Source organism: Ailuropoda melanoleuca, chromosome 2 (genome assembly GCF_002007445.2).
Source record: "Ailuropoda melanoleuca isolate Jingjing chromosome 2, ASM200744v2, whole genome shotgun sequence".
NCBI classification, from domain to species: Eukaryota; Metazoa; Chordata; class Mammalia; order Carnivora; family Ursidae; genus Ailuropoda; species Ailuropoda melanoleuca.
Window position 1 is genome coordinate 10,208,471 of NC_048219.1, and position 12,731 is coordinate 10,221,201.

The window sequence follows — 12,731 nt, forward strand, 5'->3', positions numbered from 1 at the left end:
AGGGGTCCCATCCCACATTCCCAATCTTCACACCCCATTCAGGCCCTGACGGGACACAGGATGTGCCCAAGGTCACCCAGGGAGTCAGGGGCAAAGATGGAGTCAGAGCCCAGGTACCCCTTCCCAGTCAGGGAGGGCTTGACCCCATTATACAGCTTGCTGAAACCCAGTGAGGTGAACTGAGAAGACAGGGGAACAAAGCTGGGGTCCCAGGGCTGGGCTTTCACCCGGGGGAAGCAAACAGCTCAGCGGCAAAATCCACAGAGTGAAGTTTATTCCCGACAAAGTTTCCCTCCCCCCTCCCCAGCCCGGGACAGGGACAGACAGCTGGGGTGAAGATGGGGGGGCCTCTGAGAAACAGGGGAAGGGCCCTGGCCCCCCAGGCCATGCCGTGTCTGGCTCCCCCAGCCCGGCTGAGTCCACTGCGCCTCCCTGCCCAGCCCTCGGGAGAGGGGAGGGGGCGCCGGCTCCTGGGTGGTTCCAAAGTGGAGTGTGAAAATAGAGAGATATATATATTTATATGCAGTGGGCAGTCCGGTGTGGCACTCACACCTCTGTCTGGAAGTCACCATCGGGTGGCTCTGTGGGCTCCCAGGCGGCTGCTCGGTGCAGGCCCAGCCGTTCTCGGGGCTTGGGGGGCAGCGAGCCCAACGTCATAGACTTGAAGGTGCTCCAGCTCTGGTGTCTCCGCTGTTGGGACAAGCCGGGATGCTCCCCAGGGCTGGGCTTCTCCTGTGGGAAGCAGTGGGAAGGACCCATGGAGCTGGGCCAATACCCTCTCGCTCGTTGTACAGGACAAGCTGAGGAGGCCCAGAGAGGGCCAGAGAAGACCAAAGTTACCCAGCACCCAGGGGCCTGAATAGAGTTCAAACCCAGGGCTCCAGAGTTGGGTTCCCGAGCCCTGCGCTCTGAGAGGCCCCTGGGGTCGTTGTCTTCTGTGTGCCCACCTTCCTCAAGGTCCTGCCGGAGCCCCTGGCAATGCCCCCCATTCCCAGGCAGTCCCAGAACTGTCACTTATGCCATGGGTAAGCCCTTGGTGAGGTGGGCTGAGGTTGCCCAGGAAGGGGAGGAGGGCTGGGAGGGAAGCAGCCCCTCAGAGCCCACCTGACCCTGACCCAGCCTGCGGAGGGGGTGACTTACGCCAGACACGCTCCGTTCGGCTGTCCCACCCGAGGACACACTCCACCGCTTCTCCCTCTGCAACGGGGGCCACGGGTCAGGGTCCGACCCTGGGGGGCCCTGTGGCGGGTTGGGCCCTGAGCTTTGGGCAGGAAAAACTCAGGAGGAGCCCTCACCTTGGCTGTGGACTGGCTGCGGTAGCGGTCGAAAGTGTGGAATTTCTGGTTGAGCTCGTGGTAGAGTTCCGAGTGCCGTTTCCGGGTGTGCATCACCTTCTGGGAGCCACAGGGGGTCAGAGGAGGCGGACGGCATCCGGCCGGCACCGTGAGCCCCCCCCTGCCCCCCCCAGCACCCTGGCTCCCCGCATCTGGCCTGCTGCTGGCCCTCCAGCACAAGGCCTGGCTCTCCCTCGGCTTCCAAGCTCTGGGCTGGGGCTCGGGTTGGGGGGGATGGTGGGAAAACCCCACGGAAGCCACAGGCTCGGGGTCCTTGGGTCAGGCTCCGCTATGGGGCTTTGGCTCATGTGAGGAGTGGACCCTCTGGGGACAGACCCCACAGACAGATGCCCCCCAACACACACACACACACACACACACGTGCACACACGCATACACACGCACACACACACGCATACACACGCATACACACAGGCACACACATATACCACTTACCTCAAAGTCCAGGTCTGAATATCGTAACTTCTTTCGCTGGGAGGGAGCACCAAGGAAACAGTGAAGGAGAAGAAAGTTTCTTAGCACATGCGGGGGCTTTAGAGACCGCAACCCTGTTACCCAACCTCTGCCCTCGAGCCTCCCTGCCAGCCCAGGGCCCAGAAGCCAGGAATCCTTAAGGGCAGCCCTCGGGGTTGGAGGGACAGGGCAGCGGCCTAGGGGCTGAGGGGCTGAGGCGCGACCCCGCCACAGGGCTTGTGGCTCCGGCCCCAGCCCACACTCCGCTGCTCCTGCAAGGCCCACACATGCCCAAACCTGCCGGTAGACACTCACAGGGAGCGTGCACACACAGACACACCACAGACACGCAACCTAAGCCGAGGGGCACAGAGACACGGAATCCCACATGGGATCCCAGAGCAGACATTCCTTCCCCTGTGCCCCGGACTCTACCCCCCCACCCCATCCTGCCCCACCCTCTGGCAGCCACAGGCACCCCTCTCCTTGGAAGCTTCCACTTGCCCTGCAAACACAAGGACTCGGGTGTTCAGCCCTTCCTTTGACCCTGCCTTGCTGACAAACCAGGTCTTGCCTCCCTGGCCTCTGCACCCGTCCAGGCCCTCGCTTGCCCAAGAGCACATTCAAGGCCCCATTGACGTAAGCAGCGTCCAGTGCCGCTCAAGGAGGAGGCCTTATAATGTTGGCACCAGGAGCCCTCATGAGACCAAGGTCAACCGTCCCGGGTTACACTGGGGAAACTGAGGTCCAGGGAGGGGAAGGGACTTGCCCCAAGGCCCTAAGGGATGATGCTAAGACCACCAGCTAAGATCTCCTGAGTCCCGGGCCCAGCAGACGTGGTCATCACCACTGGCCTCCATGACACCACTCTCTCCTGGTCCTCCCACCTCCCCGCCTGCCCCTTCCCCACCATCCCTGGCTTCCCCAGCACGAGGCTCTCCACGCTCGGCCTAAGGCGCTCTCCTGCCCTTGACCACGCACATGTGTGTGCCCTCCCTGTTCTGGCCACATCTCTCTTTCTGGAAGCAGCGGGACATCTCCTCCTGTCCCAATGCCCACAGGCACCACATACACAGCTGTGCCCAACTAAAAAAACTCCCGAGTTCCCCGCCCCAAACCCGCTCCTCCGCCTCCACTCCACGGCAGTTGCCTGCACCAGAATCCTGGACGTCATCCTTGACCCCTCGAGACACCACCACATTTAGTGCTGTCTCCCACACAAAGAGCCCAAAACTGGCCCCTCCTCCGTGGCCCAACCCTGGGCAGGTGTCCACAGAACAAAACCTGCCGTTGACGCCGAACGTGTCGTTTTGCCTTTGTTATGCCTTCCTGTTTCTGCCATCTGCAGCAGGAGCGGGCACCAAATGTTCAAGAAACATTTTTGGGAGAGAAACTAAACTTGCAAACCTCTAGCTGCTAACTTAATTTCCTTTGTGCGGAGGATGGGGAGAGGTGTCGGAGGCCAAACATGAGCAGCCAACGGTGTCTGAGCTGTGACTCCTGCCCCTGTCCTTACCCGCGTTTCCATCATCCCTCCCAGGGTTCTAGAATGTTCTAGAGTTCTACAGTGGCTCCCCGCTTGTCATCTGCTTGTTCCCAGTAATTCCCCGAGGAGGCCGGAGGAAAGGTGGGGCATCCACAGAAAACTCACAGGCAGTGAAACAAAGGGGCTCGTGTTTTCTCAGGAAGAGAGGGTCAAGGGCCAGAGGCCTAGGGACAGTGCCTGAGGCTGATGTCAGGGATGTTAACAGCATCCATTTCCAATTATCTAGCACTTTCTACCTGCTCCACACCAGACAAACATTTTACACCACTCGATTAGTCCTCGGAGCAGCTCTACCAAGAGGCTGCCCTCTTCAGCAACAAGGAGACAGAGGCTCAGAGCGAGATGACACTCGGGATCTCGTGGCTGATCAGCAGCGCCCAGATCCAAGCCCACACCTGCCCGACTCAGCAACCTAGGCTCCCAGCCCCTGGTGCGCCTTCCCTAACATCACAACACCAGGCCCCTCCAAGGAAGACCCGTCCTAACCGGTCACCCCAAAGGAGGCACTGAAGCAAGTGCGAAGGCACGAAAAGTGTGCCCTCCACGCTCGGAGCCCCAGCCCATCTGAGGAGTTCAGAGAAGCCAGGGTTCCCTGGTATTGGGGGGAGCGCAAACCGAGGAAGAAAGGCACGGAGTACACACTCCCAGCCACATTGGCCAAAGGGGCCGCTCTGGGGGCGCTGCTAGCTGTCCCTCCCTGCTGCGGCCTGCGACTCAGACATAGTCTTGGGTGCATGCAGGCAGGCCTCCCACCCCCGCCCCATGTCCTACAGCCCCTCACCTCCAGGGAGCCCAGCTTCATGGCGGAGCCTGGCACAGTGCGGGGCATGGTCCGGCTGCGTTCCCCCGGCTCAGAGACTTGGCGGGCACTGGGCGTCGGCGGTGGCGGCTGGAAGGTCATCCCATAGGGGTTCTGTAGAGACCCATAGGCAGGGCCCAGCCCCAGGCCTGAGTGTTCCACAGACAGGAAGCTGGGGTAGCCTTCCGGGTGGGCCAGTGTCTTGGCAGCCCGCCGAGGGGTGCCCTCGGGCCGGGCCCTTGGGGGATCTTCGCCAGCACCGCCCCCGCTGCCGGGTTGCAGGCTCAGAGTCCGCCGGGGCAGCACCATGTAGTCCCCCTCAGAGCCCGGCTCGGGCCGCAACCACGTGAGGTCCAGCTGCCGCAGGCCGCCTTCCCCGCACATGTACACGGGGTTGGCCTCCTGTGGGGGCGGTGGCTCCCCCAGCCCTGGTGAGGCCGCCATGGGCACCAGGATATTCCCGGGCAGCGGCGAGAAGCTGAGGCCGCCCTCAGGACCCACGAGGCAGGACTTGGGCTCCTCGTCCTCGTCGAGGGACAGGCGGGACAGTGTTCCCGTGATGGTAGATGGGTTGCAAGTGTTGACCTCCTTGAACAGAACTGAGGGCAGGAGTGGGAGAGAGGTAAGTCCTGAGGAGGGGGTCCCTGATGACCCTGCCCGGGCTGGGTAGGTACCAAGCCCCTGAGCTCGGACTGAGTCCAAGGAGAGGAAACTGAGTCCTGGAGAGATGGCTAGGTGGTAGGTACTTTCTCACGCACAAGATGGGTTAAGAAGAGGGGTCAGACCGACCCAGAGGCCCACAGCAAGGCAGGGCAAGGGATGAAGCCAAGGCCCAGCTCCCATAGGTCAGCTCCCCGTGCAGGTCCTGACCTCTGACCCCCACAGGCTGTCAAAACAGCCTTGCTCGTCCCTGTCCCACCCCCACCCCCGGCAGCTCCTCCCCAGGAGCCAGAACTGGAAACACATTCTGGAAAGAATCATGGAAATGATATAATAACGTGACAGCCACTATACATCAAGCACCCTGCTAGGCAAATGTTCCCTAACTCATTTAAGGCTCAGAGAAGTCAGCCGTTTGCCCAAAGTCACACAGTAAGTGGCGTTCACAGCTTTGACTCAACTTAGGGCTCTCTGACTCTACAGCTAAACCCCACAACCGGACTGTTCACAGGGCCTCCCATGGTGGGGCTGCAGGCCCTCCCTCCCTTCTCGTCCACCCCTGAGGGCCATTCTCAGCTCTTGGGCAGACTCACCTGTCTGACAAGCCAGATCCACATCCTTTTCAAAGTCTGACTATAGGCAGAGAGGAACAGAACAGATGGGCAGAGAGAGGGTCCATGTATCAGGGTGGGGGGAGGGAGTTCAGGCCTCTCCCCAGCCACCCAGAGGGGCTGCCCTTGGCACACTGCCTGACGGAGCCCAGAGGGGCCCCCGACAGGGTCTTGTCCAGCCTCAGCGGACAGGTGGGAAAACTGAAAGGGGAAAAGACTTGTCCGATGCCACCAAGCTGTCAGTGACTGGGCCTGAATCAAACCTGATCTCTGTCCCCTCCCTGTCTCTCATCCCCTCCATGGATGGGAAGACGAGCCTGGGGCAGGAGGACCAGGGGCGGCACACTCAGGGCCCACCCGCACCCCGCCGGGGCCTCCTCACTCACCAGGATCTGCAGCTGCCCATTCTTACAGGAGTCAGGGGAGTCTTCACTCTCATCCGCCCGGCACACGCCCATCTGGCACTTCACCACGTCCTGGACCTGGGGGCAGCGGGTGCCTGCTGGGCCTGAGGCCACCACAGGGCCCCTGGCCACGGCTAGCTGTGCCTCCCACCCCAGACACCCAGGTGGGTGTGGAAGGAAAGTAGTGCATCCGGTGTAGGGGGAAGGTCAGAGGGGAGAAGGCGCCCTAGGAGGCCCGAAGGCCAAAGCCAAGGCTGCCACAGGCCATCCGGCTTCCAAACCCAGCTGGGGGCCCAGTTAGGGATCGGCTCCTCCCCGTCGGCACAGGTGAGGCGGATGGGAGGGGGCGGGAGAAGCCCAGCCCCACCTCTCGGCGCAGGAAGCAGTGCACGGCAGTGATGACAAAGCCCTGCGCCGAGTTGAAGACAGCGAAGAGCGCCTGGAAGAGGACGGAGCGCCGGTCTGTCATGGCCAGGACAGCCGACATCCAGGTGAGCGCCAGCAGGGGCAGCACCACGCAGGAGCTCCAGAGCGAGGCCCTGAGGACGGCAGCAGAGGGTGCATCAGGGTGACACTCCAGGGGACAGGACGGGGGTGGGGGTGGGGTGCTGAGTCCAGGCCTCTGCTCGGCCTGGGGACCTTAAGCTGCCCAAGACTGGCAGGGCTCCGAACTCCAAGACCTCAGCAATGTCCCCAGGCAGACAGAGGCCGAGGAGCTGAAGGCAGAGAGACAGAGAACAGAGACCGAGAGCGGAGAAGGGCAGCAGCGGGGCCAGAGCAGGGACCAGGAGAGGTGGGAGGGACAGACACGGCGGGACTGAGCCCGAGGCAGCATCAGGGGACTGAGACGGAGAAGGTAGAAAGAGCCGGAGAAGGTAGAAAGAGCCGTGGGAGAGAAGACGGGGAGGGAGGCAGATGTAGGTGCTGTGAGTTTCAGCCCCATTCTGCATGGAATCACAGGCCTGGGCTGCACCCCCAGAGATTCCAGGAGAGGCGGGAGGGGGCCAGACAGGAAAGCAGCAAACACGGGGAGAGAGCATGAGACAGGCAGGCCGACACAAACAAAGACCCAAAGGTCAGAGAGCGTGGAGGACGTGAGCGCACACATCTTTGGGGATGGAGTGAGGCCCAGTGCAGCAGAGCCTCTTCCCCCTCTCAGGTCCCCAAGGAGGCGGTGCCAAGCTCCCAGGGGGGCCCACTCAGAGCCCTGGGCAGAAAGAGCGTAGCTGGGGCTGGCCGTAGCTGGGGCTGGCCGGAAAAGCCGGGGTCATGACCAAACCCACACATCCCCCACCTCCTTGAGCAGGGACGGCGGAGGGAAGGGGCAGATGGGCCCTGGCATCCAGGCCCCAGAGCCAGCCCGCCCTCACCAGCTAGGGCCCACGTGGGCACAGCAGGGCAGGCTTGCCCTACTGGGCCAGGTGCCACACCCAGCCTACTCTGCCTCATGAACACCCCGGTAGGAGAGTCAGGCAGGGGTGGGAACAGCTCTGGACAAGGCAGAGAGACGGGCAGGGGGCCAAGACCTGTCCTAGGAAGAGAAGTTCAGGGCTATTCAGCCTAGCGGAGGGGGGAGGGCGGGAGGGGGCGGGCAGAGTGGTCTCCACAGCCCCTGGGGGCGCAGCCAAGACTCAGAAAGGGCCTAATCACAGTCATAAGAGCTACCATTGATTAACCACCAATCTTCTGCCAGGCCCTACACTGAACAATTTACATACATTAGTTCACACTGTGATCAAAACAACTCCAGTAAACAGGCATGGGGATTATTATCCCAATTTACAGATGAGGAAACTGGAGTGTGCCCAACTGGGAGAGAGAGACAGAGCTGGGATGCAGACCCAGCCCGGCCACCTCCAAAGCCCAGGCTTTTAACGGCTAGTTCTGAGACACTGGGTCAGGGAGGCAGACGGCAGCCCGGGCGAGAGGGAGCTTTCTCCCCTGCGCAGCTCCCCAGAGACAGTGCCGGCTGCCTCCAGAAGCAGTGAGCTTCCCCAACCCTGGAGGTGTGCAAGATAAAGCTGGACCCCCACTGGTCAGAGAGGCTCCGATGGATTTCTGGCCCTGGGTGGGAGGTTGGGCCCAAGGCCCCCGGGGATTCGTTCATTCACTCCTTCTGCTCTTACGTGGCTCTGATTTTAGGATCCTTGGCTTCCAGGGGGTATGTTGGTGAAATAGTTCTCCATCTCTAAGGGTCTCTGTCCCCCCCAATTGATTGTGAGATTCAATGCCTCTAAAATTCTAACTCTCAGATTCTAGGACAAATGATAAGACTATGATTCACTCATTCTAACATTCTTAGCTTCTGATTGTCTTATTCTAAGATTCTATCATTCCAAGGTTCTATGAGCTCAAAAATTCTAAGGGCCTAAGATTCTAAAAGCCTCTGTAGGTTGGGGGGGTATGAGGAGGGCTCTGCAGCTGTGCCTGGATAAAACATAAGCTGGGAGTGGGGGCAGGGGTGGGAGCCNCCGCCCGCCCCCACCCCCACCCCCCCGGGGGGCACAACTAACATGGCGTTCCTGGCCGAGGCTGAGCTGAGCAGGGGGCTGGGGACCGCTCCACACGCTGAGCAGGGGAGGAGCAGGCTGGCCCAGGGGCACCGCTCCGACCTCGGGGGCGGCACAGACATGGGAGAAGGGGGGGAGACACATGGGAAGCGGGAGGAGACGGGGCAGCATGAGCCCCAAGTGGGGTGGGAGGGGGAGGGCAGACGAGAGAGAAAGAGGTGGGTTAGGGTGGGCGAGGGGCTTCAGCGGAGCACTCCAGGTGCCCACCTTGCCTGCACCCTTGATGCACCAAGGTCAGGGAGCCCCAGTGGCATCGGCAAGCCCTGAGTCTCCAAGAGTCCCGGCCCTCCCTCCCTGCATCATTTCCCACAAGGCCAAGTCACAGCCCCCTTACCCGGCCCTCTGCTTCTTGGACTTGTCGGAGATGCCATCACGTGCCATGAGCTTGTTGAAGACGATGATCCCAATGAGCATATTCACCTGGGGGCCCAGCGAGGGGGGGAGACAGGATCACCAGGTGCCCTCCTGGCAGGGAAACCCCCAAGTGGGAGCTGGAGTGCAGGGAGAAGGTAGAGCCCCTACGGCCACACCCTTCCCAGGATGCTAAAGGGGCACATACCAGGACAATGACAGCTGCAGGGCCCACAAAGGCATAGAGCAGGCCGCCCTCCAGGGAGAGCCAGCAGCTGGGGTGGAGGGAAAAGGGGGGGCATCAGACACACCACCACTCAGTGCCCCCTGGGCTGCCGATGGGGCAGAGCCTCCAGCTGGGTGACAGTGAGCCTCGGGCTCCGGCTGAGCCTCAGTTTCCCCTCTAACAAAGACCCAGCCCTGAGCCCACCATGGGTATCGAACAAGGTTGATCCCTGAGCTAAGTGGTTCTTAGAGATCACCCCCAATCCCAGCACATCCTTTTACAGTTAGGGAAACAGAGGCTCAGAGACAGGGAAGAATTGGCCCACAGCACGGCAGGCATGGGCCAGGACCACAGTCTGAGAAGACCCCATGCCCAGTGTGATGCCCAAACAGGTCCACTAACCCCCTGCTGCCCACCACGGGAGGCCCACGTACTAGCTGGATGTACCATATCCTTTGGTGCGGGTAAAGCCGACAGACACAGCCACCACCAGGGCCGGCAGACCTGGAGGAGTGGGGGGGGGCACAGTGAGCTGGCTGTGGGCTCTCCGAGCCGTCTCATCCTCCCAGCCCCAGCGCGGCTGACTCCGGGGCCCAGAGAGCGGGACCAGGACCAAAGCTGACCCTGTCCTGCTGCTCCTGCCCCCAGGGCCCAGCCACAGAGGCCAACGCGGGCCCTGCTCACCCCAGCCCAGGCAGAGGAAGCGCTTGCGAACCAGGCGGGTACGCATCCGTCCGATGACAGCCAGGTAGGACTGCCAGGCCTCCGTGAGCACCCAGCAGAAGGAGGAGAGGAAGAAGAAGTGCAAGAAGGCGGCAATCATGGTGCACACACCCTGCGGGGAGACGGAGGCAGGGAGTGGCCCCAGCAGCCATCGAGGTGGGCGGCACCAGGCTTCCCACAGCCCCCGCTGGGCGCCGCTGGGCGCCGCAGGCCGCCCACCCGAGCTCCGCCCCCCACAGAGCCCTGTCAGGCACCCCCGCCTTTCTGCACCCACACACAGCACGACACAGGCCCGGTGACACGCACACAGCACCCCGCATCTGGGAGACGGGCGGCCAGGCCACCCCCCGCACAGACGGGGCTGGCAGGGAGGGGGACAGACCGGAGCGGCTGTGCCACGCGTGGCCTTCGCAGCGCTGCTAGTGCAGTGCGGGCCGAGGGGGCAGAGGTCGGGACGGCCAGCCGAGGTCATCCACAGGCACGTGGCACGAAGAGGCCCGGCTCGGGCTCCACAGATGAAACCCGCCTGATGCACGGGCATGCCAGCTCAGCTCACACACGTGTTCCCAGCCGCACACATCCACCACTCGAGTACACACACCCCTCTCCGATGGCCTCACGTCCACTCACACACGCTCCTTCCCACTCCTACCCTCCCCCAACACAGGGCCCGGGTATATACAGACAGCCGCCATGTGGGCACGTCCGTGCAGACACGCGCGCACCGTCTCTGGCAACGCTCTCCGCCCTCGGCCCTTCCGCTCCACTCTCACTCTGGCGCCCGTGCCCTGCACCTGCCTTGCTCAGCACCCGTGACTGGCCCACGAGGATCAGGATGTTGGATGCCAGGATGGACAGGCAGAAGTTCAACAAGATGATGGAGCGCTCGGATTTTATGAACCTGAGAGGGCACGGTGGGCAGGGACGGAGGAGCTAGCCACCCCGCCCAAGCGAGGCCGGCTGGCCACCTCCCGCCACACCCTGCCCGGCGTCCCACCTACCTCCAGAAGGCGGCATAGATGGCAAGGAGGGTGAGCAGCGCCATGCAGGACACGGCGCAGCCGATCACGAGGGGTACCGAGGGGGAGCCTGCCAGCTCCAGGGTCTAGGAGGGTGAGTGGGCGGTCCGCCGGTCACTGGGCCAGGCGCCTGCGGGGGTGCCCTCCCCTCCCCACTTTCTGTCTAGCCCCGACCGGCACCTACACCTTCCTCACACTCGCCTTCGTATCCACGTGTGCACAAGGCAGACGCAGTCACACACGTGGACGTGCGTTTATGCTCGGCCGCCCACACTTCGCTACACACAACCAGACACGCACGTGTGTGTACACACATGCCATCGCCCACCGCCGCATGTCCCCAGGCACACGTCGTCCCTGTGAGCACCCTCCCAGCGGCACGGACTTCTGTATGCAGTCACCCGAGGGCACCTGCTCAGATTCCCGCGCGGGGTCACCCTTGTCCCCGAGGACACCGCTGCAGATGGCTCCTGGCAACCCGGAAGCATCCCCGCCTACCGAGCCCAGGCACCTCCCTCCCGCTCACCAGGTCCTTGGGCGGCTGGGCCAGCACGGCAAAGGTGGACAGGTGCTGGCACTGGCAGCGAGTGTGGGCCGCCTGCGTCTCCAGCGTCTGGCAGCTCTCAGTGTCCCAGTCCCCCGAGCTGGCGTCTCTGGAGTCAGGAGAGAGGTGCAGTGATACCCAACCCAGCTCCGTGGCCCCACCCCTGGTGCTGGCGGAAATCCAGCATAAGGCCACATCCAAGAGGCCAGCGGCTGGGAGCCCCAGGATGTGCCCTGGACCCCTCAGGCTGAGGACAGCCCCAAGGAACCCTCTCGCCTTCCAGGTGAGATAGCCGCCCGACAGGGAAGTGCTAGTGCTGCACCCCACACACAGAGCCCCTGCCCAACTCACGCTCTGGAGTAGTCCCAGCTGGCACAGTGGGGATCCGTGGTGCCCTGGGGAGCAGAGGTCATGAGTGCAGAGTGGGGTGGGGGCTCACCACCCCGGACTACCACCCATCCTGCCGCGGCAGGCCCCACACAGGCCGGAGGTTCGGCCCACTATCGGATAGGCCTTTGGCTGCCCACGATGGGGTATCCCCAGGGTGACCGTCTGGGCCCCCACTCACGTTGATGATGTAGGAGAGCTCCACGGTGATAAGGGGCTCAGCTGGTGGCTGGGTAGGGGGCCGCACAGTCACTGTCATCACCCTGGATGTGACGGCCAGCGGGGGTCTGGGGGACAGGTACTGAGGTCAGCTCCTGCCAGCGGCAAGACCCCAAAGGTGCTCTGGATAAGGGGCAGGGCGCTACCAGGGAGCCATGGCCTGGGAATGGCCTCGACTAGTTCAGTGGGGCCCGGGACTTCAGGAGAGGTCTAGAGCTCAGCCCCACAGCCCTGGTCCCGGGGAAGCCTCTGGAAGCTGCACAGACATCTTTGAGAAGCACCTGTGTCCCTAGCCAGGCAATAGTGCCCAAGGTCCAGGAGGCTGCAGAGGGAGCTCCCCGCGGCCAGCACAGGCTCAGTCCTCTTCCCCAGGTGGCCCCATCCACTCTTCCCGGGGACTCACCTGGGGGGTGGCAGGATGAGGCCGAGCGTGCGGTAGAGCACAGCACCGATCACAAAGTAGGAGGACGACTCCTCGGGGTCTGCCGGCAGGAGGCGCTGGTGGGAGTGGCCGGGGCCAGGGGGCACGGTTCCTGGGCCCCTACCCCTGCCAGGGCTGCCCACTGGGCCAGAGGCAGCGGGCTTCCCTGGGGAGGAGAGGCTGAGCACCTCCTTGGGTAGGAAGAGGCGGTCCTCCGAGTGCCGCACCCAGTCCTTCATGCCCCTGCGGCCACGCATGGGGAATGTGATGTCACTGGACACGGCTGAGACCGGTTCGCGCTGAATGCTGATCACTGCAACCCGCGCCGGACACGGAGGGACAGAGGCAGCAGGAGAGTCACAGGGGAAGAAACAGAAAGGGGACAGGCAGACACCGAGGTTGGTACAAACACACGGGTGGGGGACACGCGCACAGAGAAACCA

General features: G+C 62.8%; 1 protein-coding gene across 3 annotated transcripts in view; it reads right to left on the minus strand.

Moving 5' to 3' along the window:
- Nucleotides 1-257: 257 nt before the first annotated feature.
- The window catches only part of ADGRB2 (adhesion G protein-coupled receptor B2), a 33,601-nt gene continuing 21,127 nt past the window's right edge, over nucleotides 258-12,731 (minus strand). The window contains exons 13-30 of one of the 3 annotated variants that reach the window (XM_034648289.1): nucleotides 11,830-11,935; nucleotides 11,613-11,656; nucleotides 11,244-11,370; nucleotides 10,700-10,803; nucleotides 10,497-10,599; nucleotides 9,660-9,810; nucleotides 9,410-9,479; nucleotides 8,958-9,024; nucleotides 8,733-8,818; nucleotides 8,342-8,440; nucleotides 6,196-6,367; nucleotides 5,811-5,906; nucleotides 5,407-5,446; nucleotides 4,136-4,752; nucleotides 1,791-1,826; nucleotides 1,296-1,391; nucleotides 1,141-1,197; nucleotides 258-732 (exon numbers count right to left, since the gene is read on the minus strand). In XM_034648289.1, coding sequence (XP_034504180.1) covers nucleotides 547-732; nucleotides 1,141-1,197; nucleotides 1,296-1,391; nucleotides 1,791-1,826; nucleotides 4,136-4,752; nucleotides 5,407-5,446; nucleotides 5,811-5,906; nucleotides 6,196-6,367; nucleotides 8,342-8,440; nucleotides 8,733-8,818; nucleotides 8,958-9,024; nucleotides 9,410-9,479; nucleotides 9,660-9,810; nucleotides 10,497-10,599; nucleotides 10,700-10,803; nucleotides 11,244-11,370; nucleotides 11,613-11,656; nucleotides 11,830-11,935 — 2,257 coding nt within the window. In that variant the 3' untranslated portion in view covers nucleotides 258-546. Of the gene's footprint in view, nucleotides 733-1,140; nucleotides 1,198-1,295; nucleotides 1,395-1,790; nucleotides 1,827-4,135; nucleotides 4,753-5,406; nucleotides 5,447-5,810; nucleotides 5,907-6,195; nucleotides 6,368-8,341; nucleotides 8,441-8,732; nucleotides 8,819-8,957; nucleotides 9,025-9,409; nucleotides 9,480-9,659; nucleotides 9,811-10,496; nucleotides 10,600-10,699; nucleotides 10,804-11,243; nucleotides 11,371-11,612; nucleotides 11,657-11,829; nucleotides 11,936-12,731 lie in introns of all 3 variants that reach the window. The other 2 variants (XM_034648282.1, XM_034648296.1) reach the window with 2 other exon arrangements.